The sequence below is a fragment of the Phallusia mammillata genome, chromosome 6, assembly GCF_965637545.1.
Source record: "Phallusia mammillata chromosome 6, kaPhaMamm4.hap1.1, whole genome shotgun sequence".
Classification (NCBI taxonomy): Eukaryota; Metazoa; Chordata; class Ascidiacea; order Phlebobranchia; family Ascidiidae; genus Phallusia; species Phallusia mammillata.
The window spans coordinates 22,765,928-22,789,635 of NC_137257.1; the positions used below are offsets into that span (position 1 = coordinate 22,765,928).

A 23,708-nucleotide genomic window follows, 5' to 3' on the forward strand; every position below is an offset into this window, starting at 1 on the left:
AACTGTTAATCTGAAGGTACTAAAAAAAGAATAAATGACCCCTTGACATTTGATAACCAAAAATACTAAGTGAAAGATTACTTCCACAAACATCTTATTCGGACTTTTTGTCTCCCAAAGAAAGCAATAAAGCAAATTTTGTGCATATCAGTCGCCTTTAGTATAAAAGTCACTTATGACAAATTATCGTTGGGCCTTATTGCAAGCAATGGCTGACAAACAAAACCGTAATAAAATTTATTTGAAGTAATTCTTTTTTCCAGATCGGATAATGCTCCAATTAAACTAAAATGACCCCATTACTAATATATCTTAATAAGTTTTCATTTCGACAACACAACCTTTTCATTTTTGTTACCAATTTTAACAAAATATAATAAAAAGTTGAAAATAAACACTTCTTAATTTGGATTGGTCATGATAACAATTACATATAACTTGCAGGTCAAAAACTTTGTAAATCATTTTAAGTACGTATATATTTTAAACTTACATCAAAACGGAAGCATTTTTTCGGGCACATAAAAAATATTAGCAGTGGGCCTTATTACCTTCCGGGCCTATATACTTTCAGGTACCTTATGATTATTGTTAAAACATATGCGTAAATTATTGTTGTAGATTAAAAAAGTAACGAACAAACAAATATTATCTGGCGTTGCAAAAAAGCTTAAGTAGGTGAAAAAAGTCGAACAGCTTTATAAGCCTAATAAAATAGATGTATCAGCCAAATAATTCAGATTGATCTGTAGCTTCAACAAAATATGTCTCTTATGCGTGAAAAAAATTCGCTGTGTCTTTGCTCGGTAACATTTGGCTCAAAATGATGTCCTGTTTTGGTAAAAGTCGAACTTTTTAATAACTCTTTTTGGTGTTAAAATAACATCTCCAAAATTTATAATTTAATCTCGCCCGTTCTGCATGACTGATTTCGGTTTCGACCTCGTTGTTTAAGTTTGTTCGGCCTTTTTGATTTTGCTGATGACTGAGGTCACGTCGTCTGCCTTCCATATCCACGTAAGTACGTTTTTATGCTGTTGACTAGTCGAAACATTACGCAATGTAACTTCAGTTTTTTTATTTACACTTTTGACGCCATAAATGGTGGTTTGGTAACTGCTTGAGTGCTTGTTAGGGGCTACTCTAATCTACGTATTTTATTTAGGGCTATGAGGGCCTGGGTGAGAGTTTGTATTGCAATCATTATAATTAAATCTTATATACCCCTAACTCATGTGAGAATATAAGCCTTATCCTGACTCTAATAACCCTAATCATCAACGCATAAGTTTCATATGTTTTGTCAGTAAATTGTATGTTTTTGAGGAGCCGCTTAGCAAGTAAATTGCTTTTAATACCTAATTTTAGGTAGTAATGATCGTTTTTAAGTATATTGTGTGTCAAAACTTTTCCTAACACAGATCACCCTAAACATGCCACGAAGCCGAACCAGAGTGCAAAGATCTCATTACAAGCCCTTTATGGAACTGTGTCGAAAGCAGAAATGGGAACGGAAAAGACTTAAGCAAGCTCATAGTGGCTTTAATGAAGTTAGGTGTATGGAGTCTTCAGACACTGAAGATATTGAGTCATTAGATACAGAAGATATAGAGTCTTTAGTCACAAAAGAGCATACATCTTTAATGTACTCAGCTCCTGTATTTAAGCCTTTGGTAGCCACAGATATTATATCAAACTGGGCACTTAAAGAGGTAAATGTACCCAAGAGTTCTGTTTCACGATTGTTAAAAGCACTTCAGCCAGTATTGCCTGATCTCCCGCTTTCGTATAAAAGTCTTCTGCCAAAACCAAACCTTCATTTCATGCAAATGGGTGATGGAAAGTATGTCCACTTACACAACTGGATGTCATCATTGAAAAAACTGCTACTTTACTCTTACAGGGACATGCAAGGAACAGTCAAATACAACCTTATCATTAATATTGACGGATTACCACTCTTTAAACACTCACCAGACTTTAAAATATACCCAATTTTAATCTCTGTGTATAAACTCAGGATGAGGCCAATTTGTGCAGGCATTTATTGCACAGAAAAAAGCAAAAATAGGGAAATGCCTGTTTCAGAAGTATTTTTGTTGGATTTACTAAACGATTTAAAAGATCTCCGGAGCAATAATATATTTCAAGGTCACTTGTGCCTTAAGTTTTGTGGAAATGGCATTTTTGTTTGTGATGCTCCTGCCCGCTCTTGTTTAAAGCAAATTAAATCTCATTCTGGCTATAACAGCTGTGAGCGGTGCCAAGTTAAGGGATTTTATGACCATTTATCTAAACATGCTTGTTTTGAACCAGTTGTTAGGCAAAAAAGGAGTGATGAAAACTTTGTCGTAAAATCTCATCCTGAGCATCACAAGGGCACTTCTGCATTAACTGAGTTTGGAGTGAATATGGTTACAGGATTTGTTCTTGACTATATGCATTTGAGCTGCTTAGGAGTGATGAAAAGACTGATGTCATATTGGAAAGGTGTTACAAGGTAAGTGTGATTTTCAATTTCTTGTCATAACACAAGTTGTTTATAGTATGGATAATGTTTTCAATTAGTTTATCCTGCAAAACTCAAATTATCATAGAACAAAGCCACCAATACCAGTGTTGAGCAAGGATTTTTGTTTCAGATTGTATCAAGCAAAGTTACCTGCTGCAGCCAGTGCAAAATTTAATGAAACTATTCAAACTCTCAAGCCATACATACCAAAAGAGTTCAATAGAAAAATGAGAACATTATCAGAGCTAAGCTACTGGAAAGCATCAGAACTTAGAATGTTTTGCTCTATGCTGGCATTGTCATTTTAAGGTACAGATCAGTTTTGCCCAAGTCAAAATACAAACACTTCCTAAATTTTTCAGTGGCAATGAGATTTTTGATTTCGACTGGTACAGATGATGTCGAAGCATGCACTCGAATGCTTGTTGATTTTTGTAGCCAAGCATGTACCTTATATGGAAAAGGATTTGTTTCATATAATGTACATTCATTATTGCACCTGTCAGAAGATTATAATTTGTATGGTTCTGTAGAACTTGTAAATTGTTTTCCCTTTGAAAGCTATCTGGGAATTTTGAAGTCGTGCATACATTCTGGTTTTAAGCCTTTGGAACAGGTTGCAGCTCATGCATTTCAAGAAAATGAACAGATAGTCTATAATGTGAGGCTTACAGGATCTAAACATACTGGAGATGTCTTCAAATGTCGAGATGGAGGAATAATTTTAGATAACTATAAGGATTTGAATGTTCAGCATTTCTTTAAAACAAAACTTCATAATGGCTGTGAAATTGACTGTTCTAAAGTGTCAGAGTGTACAATAAGATGTGATGATTTAATTGCTAAGGTTGAGGACATTGTAGTTGTTAATGAAGTGTCATATTTTATTGTTAAACCTTACCGATATGTTACCAATTTATTTCAATCACCAGTGCCATCAAAAAGTTGTGGCATTTTTAAAATATCACAACTTGCCTGTGCATTTGATATGGTCCCACTAAGTAACACTGTTTTAAAATTGTTTCTCATGCCTTTCAAGCAATATTTTGTTGCTATTGATTTGATTCACAATGTGTAATCTTGCTTTAACAGTGTTTGTTGTCCAAGCAGATTTTACAATGAAAGATTTTGTGTTCGTCAAGTTTTTGAAAGGAAATCAATCCGATGTTGTGTATAAAGAGTGGATGGAAGGTGATTCAAGATGTAGATGGCCGCAAGATGGTGATGTTCAACTTATGGCAAAATCAAAACATCCACCTGAAGCTAGTTGGAAGATTTACCAATGTGAAATCCTCTGTGAATCAAGTAGGCATTGCTTGACTAGCATGCATTTTGCATTTTTTGGTATTATCTTGAATTGTGTGGTTGATTGTAAACATTTGATTGTTTTAGATTCATACCAAAGATGCCTAAAAAAGGCATACAGTCTGGATGAAGTGGAAAGCTCTGGTGCAGAAGATAATGCAAGTTCATTAAGCCCAATCCAACCTGCAAAAGATACTCCAAAGATGTAAGAGACATATATAGCAGCATACTTTTCAATCAGCATTTATCTATTACTTGTTTGTTGTTTCAGAACATTTGTTGCACAAAAGTTCTCCACCTAAGCGAAGAAAGTTAAGCGAAGACCCAAATGTACTGTACCTGCTGCGTACAATTCAAGCTGATGTGCTACGTTTAACAAGGGAAAACATCAAAACAAATGATTTGCTTGCCACCCTTGTGTCTGATGCACAATCCTCACCATTGCAGGCTTTTCAGTGTGAGCCAGCAACCACAGAAGAAGACTTGCATCAGTTAATGTGTCAAATAAAGGTGTTTGACTGTTTATTATATTTTAATTCAAGAAGGATTTCAAAAATGTATCTTTTTTTAGGATTTCAAAGCAGTCGCCCGAAATGTAGAAAGAAAGACCCTGCGGGCCACAGTAAGGGCTTATGTGAGAACCATTATGAGAAAAGAGCTGGCCATGAAATACTCATGGTCGGGATTGGGTCCAGGAAGAAAAGCTACTAAACGGGCATACAGAGATTCTAAAGCATATGCAATAATGATAAGTAAGTACAAGCAAAATATGGTTTATAACACTAAATTACAAAAATTGTTTCGATCGTAGCAACTGGTTTATTTTGTCCACTTGCATTATAAAAAAACATCGCTTTCTGTTTGCAGCATGTTTAAGCTACACCTGCCACAAAAACGCAAGCACTGAAGATATTATCAGTGAAGTAAAGACCGTTTTCTCGCAAGTCCCAGATTGGGATGGTGGCAGAAATAAGAGAAACCTACCGGCTGACTCCAGTGATAGCAGCTTCAGCAGCGAGTCTACTCTACCGATGTCAGACAGCGAATAAATACATCGCCCATGCATTTTCGTTAAATACACTCAATTTAAACTTGCTTTTTGGTCTACATGTTATAGCAGGCCAAGTTTGTTGAGCCGATAGTCGTGGATATTATCCTAAATACATCATTAGAATTTGTTTGTTTTGCATGGAATAATCATGGTTGATAATTATCAAAGGCCGATGTTACTTTTAAGGGCACAAACGGAGATAATTTGCATGGTCGGTATACAATGACCGTATCATGTTTTTATGCATGAAAACGTGAAAACTTATCCATGATCGGGGATAATTTTTCTGACTGGGTAACCGCCACAACTATAACTAATGCCTTTTTGTTGCATTGGGTTGCTAGATTTGGGGCACCATTAAGGTGTACATCAGATCGTGGGAAACAGTTCACCTCTGAAACCTTTAATGATTTTTGTACCCAATTTGGGATAAAATTACAGCAAACTACGGCTTATAGGCCTGAAAGTAATGGTTACATCGAAATCCAACATAAATATCTTAAATCTGCTCTTAAAGCGCATAGTCAACCTCTTAATTGGTATAGCAATCTGGGACTTGTGCTTTTGGGTTTACGTAGTGTCTACAAGCCTGATATAGATGCGTGCGCAGCTGAATTGGTTTATGGGCAAACGTTGCGATTGCCAGGTAAGTTTTTTGAAGAAATTGTACCTGACGTGTCCATAGCAGACTATTCCAAGCGACTAACAGCATTTATGTCGCATCTGAACTTTGCCAAGCGCAAACCTCAACGGCAGGTAAATGTTTATGTTGACCCAGAACTTGCAAACTGCACTCACGTATTTGTACGGGTGCAAGCCAAAAAGGGAACACTTTATCCCGCTTATGATGGTCCCTTTAAGGTATTGAATAAACATCCAAAGTTCTTTACCTTAGCTATGAATGGTCGCGAGAACACAGTTACTGTCGATAGGCTTAAGGTGGCTAATCTTCCTACTATTGAAGGCATAACCGATGCTACTGTGTTATCTAGACCCCCTGTTGATACTTCTGTCACTGAAACTATTCCTATATTAACTAGTCCAACTGTTTATATAGATTCTAGAGTAGATACGGGTGACTTAAGTAACACTTCTGCCTCTGCACCACCAATTGAAATATCTGAACAAGACCCTCACATTACTCGAAGAGGACGTATAATCAGAAAGCCCCTTCGGTTTCGAGATTAAGCAAGAACTTGAAACAAAATGCATCAATTTGGTATTTTAATTTCCACATTAGTTTTGTGCGATATAGCTCAAAGTGGGACGCAACAATTTAAACTCTGTCACGAAGCCTTGTTTAAAGGGGAATATGCCATACCTGAACCCATAACTTGTAAAAGGGCAGATGCACCAACCTTTCAGACATGTTTTGGCCGACTTTACAACCCTTCGGCAGACTTCATTCGGTTAGAGGCATATTCGTGTCAAATTTTTGAATCGACATACGAATCCCATTATTATTTTTTGGAGGCAAATTTCATACTAAGAAATCTGTAGCTATTGCACCCCCGTCCTCAGGTGCTTGTGAAGATTGGCAACACACTCATACTGCACCTTTGATTGGGCGACTTAGTAAAACTAGTGATAACGTTTGGACTTCCTCTAAAGAAATTAAAGTAACCTATAAATGGCCCACATCTTCAAAAGGTGTTATTCATAATGGTATTTTAACGAAATCCACTATCTTATACGATCCTATTCATAAACAAATGAAAGGTGCTTTGGGAATTATGTCTAAATGTAACATACATAGGGGTAGTTGTGTTGTCGGAACTAGACTGTTTACCTGGAAAGTGCCCAACCGAGTTGATTGTCCCGTTGTTACGCCTTTGGGAACTCATGGTTTGACCTTGCATTATCGGCATACCGGCGATTTATATCGTTTGGAAGTAAAAGAATTAGGTTTAAGTATTCACCATCAAACCATTTGTTCTAAAGCCATTCGGGATTGTTATGGACAAGACTCAATTTGTACAGGTGGTATGATTATTGAACCCGCACAATGTAATGGTACAATTCGATTACCACTAATGATCAATAAAGCTAATTTTTCAACTCCTAATGGTGGTCCGGATAATGTTGGACTTTTTATTAACGAAGCAATGGATACTGTTTCTGGGACAATAAGTCAACTCACTTCTGATATTCATTTTTTAGAATGTCAAACTCAATCATTACTAGCAACTATATATTCACTCTTGGCCAGACAATATCCTGGCGAAATATTAAGTAAACTTTTAGGAGGACAAAGAGCCGGTATAACTGTAGGAGATCTAATGACAGAACTCTCTTGTGAAGTTATTAATGGAATTATAGTAGAAGATTTAAGACATAAAAACCTGTTTGCAACACGACCCTTAATTAAATATGTTGATTCTAAAGGTAACATGTCCGTAGGACAGTTATACAGGGATGGTTTTGTTTATCCAACTGTTAAATTTGTAGAAAATTATGCTCCGGGTAGAGTAATGTCTTTTAGAATTAAGGATACATATTACGTCTATGACAATTATACTCTAGCTCACGTTGACTCTAAAGTTGACTTCATAACACCTACTTTAGCACCTGTTAAATATCATAAGGAAGAATTAGATTTTCAACGGTATGAAGATAATTTGCCACGACCGAGTAGCGGTTTTGAAGATTTAAACTCAATGTTGGCGCTTCTAAGCCAGTCCCGCCTAACAAACGATAAACTTTACCAGTTCATTGACAGCAACACCGATCCCACAACAGAAGCGGACGTTTCGTATTTGTCCTCAACTCTGGAGGCAGCTTCGAAGAATGCACTTCTACATTTGATCAGCTCAATAACCTCGCCATTTTTATGTTTTATCTTTGTAGTTATATACATTCTAACAGGAATATGGGCAGTTTTGCTCACCGGATGGTTTATCAAGGTCTACGGCAGACTTGCATTTGACAAATTGATGGAGCTAAAGAACGCTCGACAAAATGAACAACCGGACGGTAATAATTTAGCTGACCAAGTACAGGCACAGCCCTTGTACCCTAAGTTTCTAACAACTACCTTGATATTGGAAAAAAAACGATCATAACATTCGTTCTAAGTACCTAGTAGATTGACCCTGTATAAAAATAATTTTAGATTTGACATGACTATATGTGAAACCAAAACGATAAATATGAAATTGTGTTTAATCAATTAAACGTGCCAAGGAAAAATGCAGGAGAATGCTACAGTAATAAAGCGGAAAGATGTTAAAGCAAATGCAAATGGCCTTGACACTATAGCGCCGCCGCGCGCACGCGTTCATCGAACGCCAAGCCACTGGTTCATATTGAACTTTATAATTCAATGAGCTTCGCTCAAAGCAGCATTGCTGCACAGTCGCTAGGCCAAATACCGCCTAAAAGCAATTGCAACTCAAACGAGATTGATTGCCTGAAAATCCTTACCTTGCCTCGACGGCAGCGCGAAAATATAATAATCTGTCATAGATTGGCCTGGCGGTCGAAATGGCGAGAGTAATACCTCAAAATGCGACTCAACAACTCACAACCGCAGATTGCAAAAGCACTGCAAAACCCTTACAAGTGGGAGGCTGCAAAGCCAAATTTCACATGTAAAATCAAGTCGCCAGCATAGCTACGCGTCAAACCGTAAAAAAGCTTAGCAAAAACTCTGAAAAGTACGGCAGCTCGTTTAATTTCTTACAAGAATTCGAAACAGAAACACTTGTCAAATGTCAAAACTATTTTTATTTGTATATCACAAACCTACATAGTACTTAGAATATGCGCTTTTTTTCAATCGTATTGTATATATATACTTAATCAAAATTATAGCCCTAAAATACCCTTATATAATCATTGGTGTGAAAATTTGCCGCGCGAAATGTTAAGTTTAGATTACAGAACTGAGAGTATTTAAACTGAACAGTATCTGGCCCGGAACGCACAGCGGATTATCCGGTCCCTGCGGAAAGTGCGCTCTATGCGGACACTACGGCAAACACAAACCGATGGTGCCCCAAACCAAACAGATCAAGACCCAGCAGGGGAAAATTATTCCACTAAAGCAATCCTTAAACTGCAAGTGCTATGGAATATACGTTGCCACCTGTTTGCTGTGTAAGTGCCAGTACGTGGGGCAAACAAAAAACAAATTTTGTACGCGTTGGTCGGGTCACCGAACCATCTGGAACACTTTCCAAACGAACAATTTCAGCCAACACAGCGACAATGCATCGCTGTGTCAACACTTTGCCTCGAAGCACTCCGCCATCTACGAAAAAAACCCGACCTTGCAAAATGCTTCGAGGTGATTTTCGTTGAAAGTCCTGACGTGGCCCTATTAGATCAGGCCGAAGCAAAATGGCTCAAATTGACAGGTGCTTCCATCAACATCCAGAAAATGTTATTACCCCAAATTCGCTAATATACGTCTTGTTGTGTGTTGTGTTTTGTTGTACTAACGATTGCTTGATTTCCATTCTTTGTTGTTGCTATTTTCCATTGCCAGGTGTTTCGTCTGTTTTTATCTGCGTGGTTGTGCCCAGAGCGTTGACGTGCGCGTCTGACAGATAAGACGTGACCTGCAGTTCGGTCAGCCTGTGAAACGTTGCTTGTCAAACCGATTTGAAGGCGGCAGTGTTAACAATGTATCCTGTGTTTTGTTTTTAGTTCAGTTTTTCGCCTCACTTTGTTTTGTTGTGTTTTTACTTTTATTCCTTTTATTGATGTTTTATTTTGTGGTTTTAATAGGAACTGATGATGCCATTAGGCGAAATATATATTCCAAGATTTATCGACTGATCTCGTTACATGGAAAATACTTTCCATTCCTAGTTATTAGATTACAGACGTTCGAAAATCAACGTATGAATTCAACTGTTCGAATCTCACCGAGCCAACTGTTCGAAATTCAAAATCAACATTCTATCACAACTCCATTTGTACATGATCTCGTTCGAAAACGCGAACAACATCGTCAACTGGAGTTCATTCAACAACTACAAACAATATTCACCACACAGCGTGATATCCATCAAGCAAGAACATCAAATGGACAAAAAATTTCGGCACAATCAACATTTGACTTTGGAGCACGAAGCGTCAAATCGGAAACAATAAACGGACAACAAACTAATTCGGAAAACATCATTCAGGAGAATCTCTCCCGGAAAACATTTCACGGGACGGAGAGTGATGTATCGGACCTTGGACTTTTAATTCAAAATACATCGGACTTTTAATTTTAAAACTTGCATGTAATTGTTGTGACGTAGCATTGGCCCGGTCAAAACCGTTCATAACTCGCCTTTTTTCTACACAAAAGCTTGACCGGCTGTTAAACCTATTTAAACCTGTTTTACTTATTGCTGCTCCGGTCAATTACTGCTTAAGGCTATCGTTTTATCATCCCCTTACGTGTTAACGTGAAGCAACGTCTTAATCTGCTTCCAGCCATGTTAAACTTGACACTTCTATAAGCAATTTAAAGAATAATTACGGTTTAGAACACAGTTAATCTTCTCGGGCGTGCGTTTTTATATCTATGCCGCACAACAACTATATGACCTGAACGCTATAAAGACCGACGTGTTTCAAACTAAAAATCAGTTACCTAGAGTTACCTTAAGTGACCAGTGACCACTGACCAGTGACTAGTGACTAGAGTACGCATTAGAATTGATGTCTCACAGTTGATTCGTGGCGCGGTGACTTTTGTGTTGCGTGTTTAGCCGCAAGAGGCGTTTTCGTGGCATGCCTTATTGAAATATAATGGGGGAACGTTAAACCAGTTTGCGTCTTTTTTAGGTTTGTTTCGACAGTGATAGTTTGTTTGTTTATTAGAGTCAGATACACGGAGTGTTTAATTGTCTACCCACTGGGTCAGTACATAGTTAAAAAACTCTGAACCAGAGTTTCCTAGTGCTTGGATAACAATATGCTTACCATCAATTGCCCCAACACACATAGGAAAGTCCCATAGTTCATAAAACTCTTGGGCAATTTTTTTCCACTCTGCTTGTGAGGATGGTGGCTTCAAATATTCAGGCATTAAAGTATTCCATATGGCTTCACATGTTTCCATTATTATCAGCCCAGGGAAATTGTGGTCTGAGAGTCACCAGTAGCCAAATATCTAAAAAAAAATTGCACAAACTAAGTGAAGTATACATTGCAAAAGCTAAATAAATTTAATATCTTGAACCATACCTTAAAGTGATTGCTAGTCTTTCATCTGGTGATATTGCTCTTCTCCAATGTGTGTGCTTTTTATGAATAAGGCGTTCAATTTTCAGCAACAGTTTATCAAAAGTATCTTTGTCCATTCGAAAGTATTTGTGGAAACTTTCTGGATCTGAGCGCATGTTTTTGACTAAATTAAATTCTCCCAACTCCTCTCTGTCCAAAAGAATTTCCCGAACCCATTCTCTAATCACCAAAACAAAAATGTTTAAAAGCCTAAGAAACATGTATTATTTAAAATAGGTGCTGTTACCTTCTATGTGCTAGATGAAGTGTCAAAAACGATATTATGAGACTTTGTTGTTGCAAAAGTAGCAGCAAAAGCAAATACATGTCTTGATCATCCATTGTTTGAAATGCCAGCAACTGGTCAATACAGAACGCTTGAACAGCATGTGTCACGCTGTCACGGCAACAGCGACTTGTGTGCAAAGGTCACCGCACAACGCCAAACGCGGCGGGACCACTGATCTCTATAAACACTGGATTGCGCTACTCCGTTGAACGGTTGGGTGATTTTTGAAGCAAATTGAAGCGTAATGGCGGCTGAAAAGGAAGCCCCAAAAATGCATTGCGGGCAATGGGGAGAGAGTGGAAAAATGACGATAATTTTTATTTTAGGCATTTGTGTAGCGATTTTAGCAGATATGATTTGTAGATTAATAGGAAGCATGTATTCCAGTGTGTAATAACCAATAAATATGCGTAGATTGACTGTGACGTGTATTAGTGTGTGTGTACTGGGAATACATTATTCAGGTAATGTTGAAATAAATCATTATTAAGTGGTAATAAATGTTTTATTATGCAATATAAGTAGTTTACATGCATTTATTAATATTTAAGACACAAATCCAACAAGAATGGCTATTTTCTTCACACAAGACGATGTGATACTTTATTTAGCATCACCTTGTGCTGATCCAAACTGCTGTGTTTGATTGTCAGCAAAGTCTTGGAGCTAAAATATGGCTATTTAAAAGTTTTTTTGTAGTAGGTTCAACATTATTTTGCTTTTATGTTACAAACCATAAATCTAGGAAGCTCACAATTAGCTCATTTAATCTACCCTTTTCAGTTTGCAATATTTTTTTTCTACTGTTGTGAATTCTCAAACTACAAACTCTTAACAAAATTCTAATATCTCAAAGAGATACATGTGCATATAAATGCATTTAAGACATCATAGCAGTTAGGGTGTACAAGTTTAACTACCCAAATGAGTTGCCTATTTATGTACTATTTCAGTCAGAATCATGAAATATTGTTTTTATTCTACTTAATAAGCAATTTTATGCAAAAACACACCTGCACACCAGTTATCACCAACACTTAATTCTTGCTAAACAGGACTGAAGGCAACAAATACACCAGCCAAGTTCATACAGATATCCTGTATTTTTTGTCAGATGATCACCATTATAACAGATGGTGCATTCACTAAAAAAAAAAAAAAAAACAACCTCAAAGCTGTTTAAGTTTAAAATGTGCAGCATATCATGTTACAGGCAGTGTCAGAAATGATTACAAAACATACACAGTGGAAGTAGAACAGTATACACACACAAAATATTTAATCTGATTCCAATCCCTCTGTAGTGTATTTGTTGTCGAAAAAGTCTGTATTGTAATCTTGCAGTGTCAAAGCTTGAGGGTTTGGGAGGAGACTGAAACATTCCAGTGGAATTTGACCAGAGACAACATTCCAGTGGAATCTATTATGTCTGAAATGTTTGGAAACAAATTTATCATAAATGTAAAATGAAATTGCAAAATTTCATAATATCACCATGGCAAGATAATAAAGACCCAAACCAAATGCACTCAATCGAGAAAAAAAGGTCAAATAGTGTTAAAATAAATGAAAAAATATTTTAGTTTTTGTGATTTTAATTAAACGTTATTCCACATGCTGGTCAGAACTTCCTGAAGTTTGATAACAGTCAAAAACAGCAGTTTGGATTAGCACAAGGTAATGTCACACAAATAATTACATCATCTTGTGTGAAAGAAGTAGCCATCTTATTGGATTCATGTCTAAAATGCTTAAAAAAACACGCAAACCACTTATATTGCATAATAAAATATTTATTTCCACTGAGTAACGACTTATTTCAACACTAACCTAATAACGTATATCCAGTACACTACACTAATACACATCACAGTCAATCTACGCATATTTATAGGTTATTACACACTGGAATACATGCGTCCTATTAATCTACAAATCATATCTGCAAAAATCGCTATACAAATGCCTAAAACAAAAATTATCGTCATTTCTCTCCCCATTGCCCGCAATGCATTTTTGGAGTGAGGGTCGTAACCAAAAATTGCCACTTGCCGCGGTTGTCACTCAATCCGGTGGCAAGCAAGAAATTTTTGTGGCAAGCAGTGTTGGCAAGTGGCAAGTGTTGTTGGCAAGTGGCAAGCGTTGTTGGCAAGTGGCAAGTCTTGTTGGCAAGTGGCAAGTTTTGTAGACAAGTCTGGTTGGCAAGGGGCAAGTAAATGTGTTAAATGTCTCAACGGCAAGAGATGTAAACCTCGATGCCGAGACAAGCAAATATCCATTCGTGGACGATTATAATGCGAATAAAACTCTCAGAATGAATTTTGGTGAGGTGAAAAAGAAAAATTCTGCATGCTATTTTTTTTATGAGTATGTATAATGTAGATCAGCGGTTCTTAACCTTTTTTGTCCACGCCCCCATAAGGTGTTTGTCGGGCACTTCACGCCCCCCTGAAACAGGCGAAAAACGACAGTTTTTTGGAACACATGCAGCAATGGAACTACAAGAAGTCTCCGTTGCCTATGTTGTAAACCAGGGATCACCTAATTACGGCCCAGGGGCGTTAAATGTGCAAACATTCATTATACATTTCAGTAATAATTTTACCTTGTCTAACAGGATTACAAGGCGTAAGTATCATCCAAAAGCAGTTTGTTACGTCACAGACAAAGAATAGTACTTGTGTGCGAACAATGCCTTTTATAGTTCTTTGTGGTAGAATAAACGTGCATTAGTTGGTATGTGACAGTTTTAGATTTTTTATAATTTTAAAATTAAACAGCGGTACAATCTAAATACAAATAACATCGTAGGAAGACATGAAGACCCTTTGTGCTCTGGTCAAAATCGCCTCGCGTGTGCCAGTTTGGGAAAGGCTGCGTTAGGGCTTGTAACCCATGCGGCTCTCGAGCGTGATTATTAAAATTATCCGGCCCGCAGTTAAAAAAAAATTGGTGAATCCTGTTCTAAACTGACAGACCAAAAACTTTGCCTTCTATGTCATTATTCAAAATTTGTGTTACGCCATATGGTATCGCATCATACTATTCGTTTCTTTTTTGAAAACGTGGTGCTCGCAATAATACACTACAATTGCAAAATTAATTTTAGGGGGAGGTGAGTCCAAAGTAAAATAGATTTGGTGATTTAACTTTTATTTTTAGTACATCCAGTGTTAAGCGATATACACAATAACATAACATATATACAATTGTACCAGTACCACATCATTGGTACTTGTCCTCTGTGGTACTGGTACTACATCAAATCAATTCCGGCTTCTTCCAATGCTTGCATTAAAATGTCATCACTCGCATTCGTGGATATACTTTCGACGTCACAAAAACATTGTGCGTCCATTCCACGGTGCTCGCACCTCCTCCCGTCGTCTATCCATTCACTGGGCATTACTATGCTCTCCAGTACTCTTCGGTCTTCTTCTTGTGCCGCCTCCCTCGTCTTTGGGTCTTCGTACTTCGCCATGTCTTCATTGTATTGCTTTCTTGTTTTCGGTGGTAATGCTGGGTCGAATGTATGACGCATTGGATTAAATGGCTCACCGAATCTGGTTACTAGTTCGTCATCGTCCTGTTTTTTCTTTTTTTCTGGTACCGTGTTTTCTTGTACCAATTTTCTTTTCTGTACCGGTGATGAGGTACTGGTGTTTGTCTCATCTTCGCTTTCATCATCGCTGCTTGCAGCATTAAACTCGTCAACCACATTATTGATATAGTCTGCCATTTTAACTATGTCTTCATCTATCGGTCTTTCCTGCAACAATTCAGCCATTACTTCTTTGGCGAGTTCGATCATGATCTCGTTGGTCCTACTGCCTTTGATCTCTTTTTGTGACCCTGTCTCTGGATTAGCTGCATCCTCTGGCCACATAGCCTGAATAAACCGCCGTTTCATAGGCTGGAGATCGCCAAGACTTGCCAATTTAATCATGGGGTTCTTCGTATTTGTTGTAATATACGCGCATGTCGCCTTGTTGTCTTGGCGATCTCCATAGGTCTTCGCACTCCAGTTAGAGTGGTACATAAACTTTACGGCTGAGATTAAAGCGTCGTTGTTAAAGAAGCTTGATCCCGCATCGTCTATCTTTAATACCTTGTGCTTGTGGCGCAGCGCCATCTGCCCCACTCCCTGCGAGTCGTTCGTAAGAGTACTCGCATACTCCATGGGGAACAAGAACTGACCTAATAAGGTCTTGCCCTTGCCTGCTGCCCCATGGAGACAGAAGTGGGGTGCGAAGCGGATCCCGTCCTGCTCCTCATTCCTAGCCTCCAGCGCTGCGCACACTAGAGCGATCTTTAGCTCGAAGGTATTAAGCTTCCCTTCATTCCACTCGATTTGTTTGGCTTGATTGATTATGTCGTTTATGATTTTGCAGCCTTCCTTTACCGACCATTCCTCATACTTCTTCTTATTGACCCGGCGGAACGCCTTCTTCATCTTGCGGTTCGCCTTCCCGAAGCTTACGGTGTTATACGCTCGTTTTGCAAGCGTTTCAGGGAAGGCGAAGTCCTTTTCGAATAGGCGTTCTTTAAAGGCATTACAGCTCGGTTTGGTGTCGAAGGAGTTGGCTACCTCCTCTGCAATCTTCTGCCAACGCGACTGGTTTCCATACTGTTTTCGCTCGTTCGAGATCTTTTCGACGAGCTCTGGTGGAATGATGGCTGTTTTCTTGTACATGTAGCGGATGTACGCGCTCATGTCCTTGACCGGGGCGATATATAATACGTTTATGCCCATTGATGTTAAGATTCGGGTTACACTTTTTTTGGTCAGCGGAGTGGGCCTGCCACTGCCAGTTTGATTCACTCCTATGTATAACCCATGACGGTGGCCCTGGTTGGATTGGCCCCGCTCTGAGTTCCCCAGGTAGATCACGCCACTGGGTGTTTGGTGGATCCCCTCTACTTCTGATTCCGTTGTGAAAGCCCATTTTCGGGCGCGGTAGTTTGCGTCTTCTTCTTGAGGCAAGCTCATCTTTATAGATCTCGTAGATTTCTTGTTCAAACAATTTTAAATTCGCACTGTTTTCAGCAACAGTTTTACTTATATCGCTTTTGTAATAGTTTTTCGCTATACTTTGCACTGTTGATGAAGCAGGTAATTGTTCGTTGTACATTTTGTAATGAACGATAAATAAAACGAAACACAACATATATACACTTTCGTTGGTACCGGTACCACATCATCGGTACTGATTTTAAGTGGTACCGGTACTAACGTGGATTGCATAATACGACTTTGGCTGTCATAGTGTACGGTATTGTGATGTAATTATCGGTTTTCGTATTATACACTTCAAGTGATTGCGACCCCTCCTTGTTGTATGCTGGTGCACACAGATTCTTTTTTATTGATTCTTCATAGATGTGCATCTGAGTATGCATGAGTTTCCCCGATGGTGCTTTCCCTTGTGTGACATCATACCACGGTGTTTCGTCCATCGTTGTTGCCGTATCGTTTGTTGATGTTCCAGTTGCTACACATGTTGTATGTGTATCCCTTTGGAGGAACTTGATTTTTATGACCGTATGATCATCTCCCAGCTGGTATCTTGTCATGTTAGGGAATGACTGCAGTGGAAACTCTATTGTTTGACTGTCGAACACATGTGATGCCACCAGTCCGAAATCGAACTTGTTGTCCATGACCATACTATCGGTGTCCCATGCTACGTCCATGTATACTATGGGTAGTGTTCTACCACTATCTTCCTGCCTGTTGAGGCATGCTGCTGGCCACAGTACGACGTTCCAGTCGGCACACTTAAACATTTCATATTGAGATCCCATTCCCGTTGATATGATTTCATCTAGATCGTTGTAACTGGTTAAGCCTTGCGGTCCATAGACTTTCCATCTACGCCCTGCTGTTGTTCCTCGATCCCTCCCCATGCACAGTTGCCGTGATATGACGTCACTATGTACTATGGATTGGTTTGCGATCGACGGGTAAGTATAGCCTTCACTCGACGTCTGACTTTGCCAATTGATCCACGGTGCCCAGTTTGTCTCTGGTGTTCCCTTGTAAAACCAGATGAATCCCTTTGTGACCATGGTGTATACGCATGTAGGATTAGTTGGGTGCATTCTGGGTATGGCCATGGTACGGGTTCCAGACCTTCCCCCGCCTGAGTTCCCCGCGACACTTTGTCCGAGCCTTGCTTGTTTGGCAGGAGGGCCTCCTCCTCCTCCTTCTTCGTCGAACATATCGTCCCCATCGTTTAATTCCATATCGTCTAATTGACTTGTTGGTGGTGACGTTGCTGAAAAACCTCTTTTCCTCATAGCTCCGTCTGCTGATTTCATAATATCACCATGGCAAGATAATAAAGACCCAAACCAAATGCACTCAATCGAGAAAAAAAAGTCAAATAGTGTTAAAATAAATGAAAAAATATTTTAGTTTTTGTGATTTTAATTAAACGTTATTCCACATGCTGGTCAGAACTTCCTGAAGTTTGATAACAGTCAAAAACAGCAGTTTGGATTAGCACAAGGTAATGTCACACAAATAATTACATCATCTTGTGTGAAAGAAGTAGCCATCTTATTGGATTCATGTCTAAAATGCTTAAAAAAACACGCAAACCACTTATATTGCATAATAAAATATTTATTTCCACTGAGTAACGACTTATTTCAACACTAACCTAATAACGTATATCCAGTACACTACACTAATACACATCACAGTCAATCTACGCATATTTATAGGTTATTACACACTGGAATACATGCGTCCTATTAATCTACAAATCATATCTGCAAAAATCGCTATACAAATGCCTAAAACAAAAATTATCGTCATTTCTCTCCCCATTGCCCGCAATGCATTTTTGGAGTGAGGGTCGTAACCAAAAATTGCCACTTGCCGCGGTTGTCACTCAATCCGGTGGCAAGCAAGAAATTTTTGTGGCAAGCGGTGTTGGCAAGTGGCAAGCGTTGTTGGCAAGTGGCAAGTCTTGTTGGCAAGTGGCAAGTTTTGTAGACAAGTCTGGTTGGCAAGGGGCAAGTAAATGTGTTAAATGTCTCAACGGCAAGAGATGTAAACCTCGATGCCGAGACAAGCAAATATCCATTCGTGGACGATTATAATGCGAATAAAACTCTCAGAATGAATTTTGGTGAGGTGAAAAAGAAAAATTCTGCATGCTATTTTTTTTATGAGTATGTATAATGTAGATCAGCGGTTCTTAACCTTTTTTGTCCACGCCCCCATAAGGTGTTTGTCGGGCACTTCACGCCCCCCTGAAACAGGCGAAAAACGACAGTTTTTTGGAACACATGCAGCAATGGAACTACAAGAAGTCTCCGTTGCCTATGTTGTAAACCAGGGATCACCTAATTACGGCCCAGGGGCGTTAAATGTGCAAACATTCATTATACATTTCAGTAATAATTTTACCTTGTCTAACAGGATTACAAGGCATAAGTATCATCCAAAAGCAGTTTGTTACGTCACAGACAAAGAATAGTACTTGTGTGCGAACAATGCCTTTTATAGTTCTTTGTGGTAGAATAAACGTGCATTAGTTGGTATGTGACAGTTTTAGATTTTTTATAATTTTAAAATTAAACAGCGGTACAATCTAAATACAAATAACATCGTAGGAAGACATGAAGACCCTTTGTGCTCTGGTCAAAATCGCCTCGCGTGTGCCAGTTTGGGAAAGGCTGCGTTAGGGCTTGTAACCCATGCGGCTCTCGAGCGTGATTATTAAAATTATCCGGCCCGCAGTTAAAAAAAAAATTGGTGAATCCTGTTCTAAACTGACAGACCAAAAACTTTGCCTTCTATGTCATTATTCAAAATTTGTGTTACGCCATATGGTATCGCATCATACTATTCGTTTCTTTTTTGAAAACGTGGTGCTCGCAATAATACACTACAATTGCAAAATTAATTTTAGGGGGAGGTGAGTCCAAAGTAAAATAGATTTGGTGATTTAACTTTTGGCTATGCCAAACATGTACTGATGATGTCAACAGAGATTGTCGAAACGTCTACACGATGTATTCTATATACACCACTACCTTGGCAGTAATGTTTATGATTATGCCAAACATGTTATGTTACTTTTTTTTCCAATTGCTAATGTTATAGGGAGTCAAGTACTGTGAACACTGTCAATTCCAACTTTTTGTTTGGGACTAATTACATGTTTATCACATGTAGTTGTCTTGATACCCATCAACGAAGTGGAGACTTGTCTTTTTAGAGTTAAGACACTTTAATCGTAAGGCCATGTTGAAAAAATAACCCCATGCTGGAAAAGTTGGCTCTGCCTCTGATTAGCACACAATCCCTTGTGGTGGGTGTGAAGGAATCCCTTAGCAGTTGCTTGGTTGCAAGGAACATTTTGCCCTATGTTGTTGCACAATAAGCTGTTCTTTTATGACATTTATATCAAGGTTGCTATACCTGGTATTTAAATACTTGATGCTGAACTTATTCTCGGCCATATATGTTTCTGGCCAAGGTTGCTACTTAAAGCCATGATGCCCACTGGCCATGGCAGCTACTTAAAGCCGTGGTGTCTACTCGCCATGGCTGTCAATTGAAACCATGATGTTGCATTCTAAATCAGACTCAGAGTGAAAGCAACATTTAATTAGTGACAATTTTTGACTTTTATCTTGCTTAGACTTAAATTTTGTTCTAGTACAAAGCAAACTTACATTGCTCTGTATCTGTTGTATAATTGCTGGCTCTATTTATCGTTTCAGAATTGATGTGTGATTCTCTACGAAGCATATTTCAGTATAAGATTTAAGGACATTTGATTTGCATCACAATATTGTTGACCTGTAACTGAACATAACCTGGTCCATGGAATGCAAGCATTACATATATTTCATTGTTTTAGCATATTGTATTGATTGATAATAGTTTTGTGGATTATTATGGAATTCTACCCTATCCAACATTTATTCATTACACTTCAATGAGCTATTGTGCCATCACTACTCTTTCCATGTTGGATTTTAATGGTCCTTTTGGCGATTGCCCAAGCATATTTTCTTACGTGGATGTTTAGTTGTTCTGTGATGTATTACCAACTCATTATGTGTTAGCATGTGATACTTTAATGAAAAATGTTTGGAGGTGATAAATTTGTATTTAAGTGTCGAGCAAGCACCCTCTTCCTCTGGCACACACACAAGCCTATGTGTATTGTCAAGCTTTTTGTTTGTTACTGCATTATGATATGTTATTTGACAATTACTAGATGGACTTTATATTTCCTCTTAATTATGTTTTTGCAGCAAGATGACACAGACATTAACCATCATGTTTTTTCTTACTGCTGTTTTGTTAGATGTGCTTACGACTTTGTTCACCTCCTTGAGCAACAGCAAAAGTATAAATGCCCTATTTGCACCCATTTTCTTTGTTCATGCAAGTTCATCAATAAACAAGATTAATGATTTATTTATGCTTGTAGTGCATCTGCCTAGGACAGGGGATTCCAACCAGGGCCCAGGAGATGTATTTAGGGGAGCCATGGGTGTACGCTCACTGTAACCCCCCACCAAAAGTCTGTGTGTGAGCCATTTTCTATTTTAAAGCTTAGAATTAATTATATGTTGCAAATGATTTAATAACCTAATTTAATCGACTATTTTGTGGTTTATTTTTAACAAAAAACTTATCCAGATAGGTCATGGTCTTTATAATTTAGTTGAGTTTGTTAAATACATTTTTGCTAGGGGGACACGGGTCTTACTGGGTTACCACTTATAGGTCCCATGAGGCCCGAAAGGGGGGCCACGGTGCATGAAAGGTTAAGAACCACTGACCTAGGAATTTGCCTAAATGTTCACGAAATGTATTCAAGTATTTTGTATTTATTTATTATAATCCATACTGCAAAAGCCACATTGACAAAGAAAAAAATAAATTTACAAGGAGCAAAATTGTAAAAAACATACAGATAAGTTTGATCTTAAAGTTTACATATCACAGTACACACAAATTATGATAACTATATCCAAAAAATTTAAGAGATCTTTATTACACACACATTAGTGTTAAACCCATTAAAATAATGCCATTTTTGTACAACACTTCTTCATGTGCTCCTGGTTAAGACACCACACTCCACAGCAACTTGCGACTTAATAGCTTGTCAACGATCGGGAACAATTTGTATCAATTGATTTACGTTGCACTTGTCACCAAAACCAAACCGACTTGTCACCGAAACCGGTGACAACCGAAACACTTGTAACTGAATCGGTGGCAATTGCCACTGAACCGGTGGCAAGTGGCAAGTGGCAAGTGGCAATTTTGGTTACAACCCCTGTTGCATTTTTGGGGCTTCCTTTTCAGCCGCCATTACGCTTCAATTTCAACCGTGACGGCCAGTAGCGCAATCCAGGGTTTATAGCAGTGTTTCTCAAACTGTGGTACGCGAGGGCTTTTTTAGTGGTGTAGTGTTATCGGTTTTAATGTTAATAGTCGCTGATGAGTCTCAAGGCTACAACCGAGTCACTACAAATTAAAAGAGGTATACCACCGTCCTTAACTTCCAAACCCCTGAGCTTGTCAGGACCGGAGTCCTGGAAACTCCACACACGTGTCTTGCACTTCGGTTCGTTCGTTTATTGCAGGATAATGAGACAGAGAGAGAGACAAGAGGAAAGATCGAAATGAACGAGTGCGGTTTATATATATACTCCGGATAAAGGCGTTAAATCGTACACATGTGCTCTTGCGATTGGCTCTTGCACAAATTCCCACACAAAGCAGCATCCAATCACAGCACGAGACAAAACATACGGTTAAAGCACATAAACACCAGATCACAAAGTTGCATCTGCATCCTAATTAACTGCGACAGGAAATATTACAAAGTCCGAACACGATTTGTCATTACAGTGGGATTTGGTTGCTATACATTTTAACTTCCTCGCAGCCTTTGAGCTAGCGAGTCAAAAACGAGCTATTTTGGTAAACAAATATTGCAAAGTTTGCACAAATTATGTCGCAACCGCTACAAAATACCCCCTGGCCATGTTTTTGAGCAATGGGCAATATATGGTCATTGCGGGATTGGGCATGAAAGTGGCACAAGAAAATACATGTCATACGCAACACAAAACAGTATACAATGGATAATTTGTTGATTTCTGATAATTTCTGGATCAACTACTCAAAAATACATAAGTTACAGCACAAAGGCAAGAATTTCTTCATTAAGCATTTAAAACAGCATGAGCATATACATTCAAAAACAAACAACATTCAATTTACACCACACCATTTATCGAATTTGATTATCGCATTTCGAGCGTAACGTTTTGTTCCTGGAGATTGATTGTCTCCAGTCTTCAGACACCTCAATCGCTGAAATTATGTGTCTGTCAGTATGGTGAATTTGAATGTCCCTTGCTTTTGATCACAATAGCGGTTCGAAGGCACGTCGCTTCTGAAACAACAAAATAACAAGCAGTATACCGAAATACAATGACATTTATTTCACACATAAGTTTTAATGTGTAACAATAGAACATAGTAATTACGGTAGAGCAGCGCATTTATTGCCTGAGAATCGAATTCAGTATTATGTGTTACAATTGGGCAGGCAATAAACTTGGCAATTGAAGCGTTAGTCTTGGCTGACTAAACTAGAAAAATTGTACAATAAATGAATACGTTTGATAAAGTAGAACATGAAATCAAGTTTTGGTTTAATGTAGGTTTGCCCCCAAGCTAGCCGATGTTCAGACTAAACCTTAAAATTGAGATGGTACTCAGGAGTATATTGATGTAAGTAATCATTCGCATAGCATTCATTCCTCGTGGGAAAATAATAAAAAGTACGTACGTGTATCGAGCCATGCTCGGAAGCTACGACAAGCTTCGATTGTTCGTTCTTTTGTAATGTATAGAAAGCGCCTATAGTTGGCGTATCATGCAATGATAATAAAAAAACACTCCTCACTCGGGGCACCAAATTTTTGTAGTGTTATCGGTTTTAATGTTAATAGTCGCTGATGAGTCTCAAGGCTACAACCGAGTCACTACAAATTAAAAGAGGTATACCACCGTCCTTAACTTCCAAACCCCTGAGCTTGTCAGGACCGGAGTCCTGGAAACTCCACACACGTGTCTTGCACTTCGGTTCGTTCGTTTATTGCAGGATAATGAGACAGAGAGAGAGACAAGAGGAAAGATCGAAATGAACGAGTGCGGTTTATATATATACTCCGGATAAAGGCGTTAAATCGTACACATGTGCTCTTGCGATTGGCTCTTGCACAAATTCCCACACAAAGCAGCATCCAATCACAGCACGAGACAA

The 23,708-nt window shown here is 38.5% G+C and overlaps 2 protein-coding genes and 1 pseudogene across 3 annotated transcripts; all 3 read left to right on the forward strand.

The window, feature by feature from the left end:
- Window positions 1-963: 963 nt before the first annotated feature.
- LOC145232280 (uncharacterized) lies at window positions 964-4,156 on the forward strand (annotated as a pseudogene). Its single transcript, XR_013860852.1, has 5 exons — window positions 964-1,017; window positions 1,422-2,500; window positions 2,643-3,817; window positions 3,905-4,022; window positions 4,089-4,156. The product of XR_013860852.1 is annotated as an uncharacterized LOC145232280 (transcript).
- Window positions 4,157-4,268: 112 nt separating this feature from the next.
- LOC145232279 (uncharacterized) lies at window positions 4,269-4,912 on the forward strand. The gene is made up of 3 exons (XM_080096861.1): window positions 4,269-4,327; window positions 4,389-4,569; window positions 4,685-4,912. The coding sequence occupies exons 1-3, from the start codon at window positions 4,313-4,315 to the stop codon at window positions 4,864-4,866; spliced, it is 378 nt and encodes a 125-aa protein (XP_079952987.1). The 5' UTR covers window positions 4,269-4,312; the 3' UTR covers window positions 4,867-4,912.
- Window positions 4,913-5,582: 670 nt separating this feature from the next.
- LOC145234504 (uncharacterized) lies at window positions 5,583-6,056 on the forward strand. Its single transcript, XM_080099228.1, has one exon. The coding sequence runs from the start codon at window positions 5,583-5,585 to the stop codon at window positions 6,054-6,056; it is 474 nt and encodes a 157-aa protein (XP_079955354.1).
- Window positions 6,057-23,708: the final 17,652 nt, after the last annotated feature.

Coding starts and splice junctions, on each gene's coding strand:
- LOC145232279 (XM_080096861.1), top strand. Junction 4,570..4,684: donor AGCATATGCAATAATGATAA/GTAAGTACAAGC, acceptor TTCTGTTTGCAG/CATGTTTAAGCTACACCTGC.
- LOC145234504 (XM_080099228.1), top strand. CDS start 5,583: ATGTCGCATCTGAACTTTGCCAAGCGCAAACCTCAACGGCAGGTAAAT.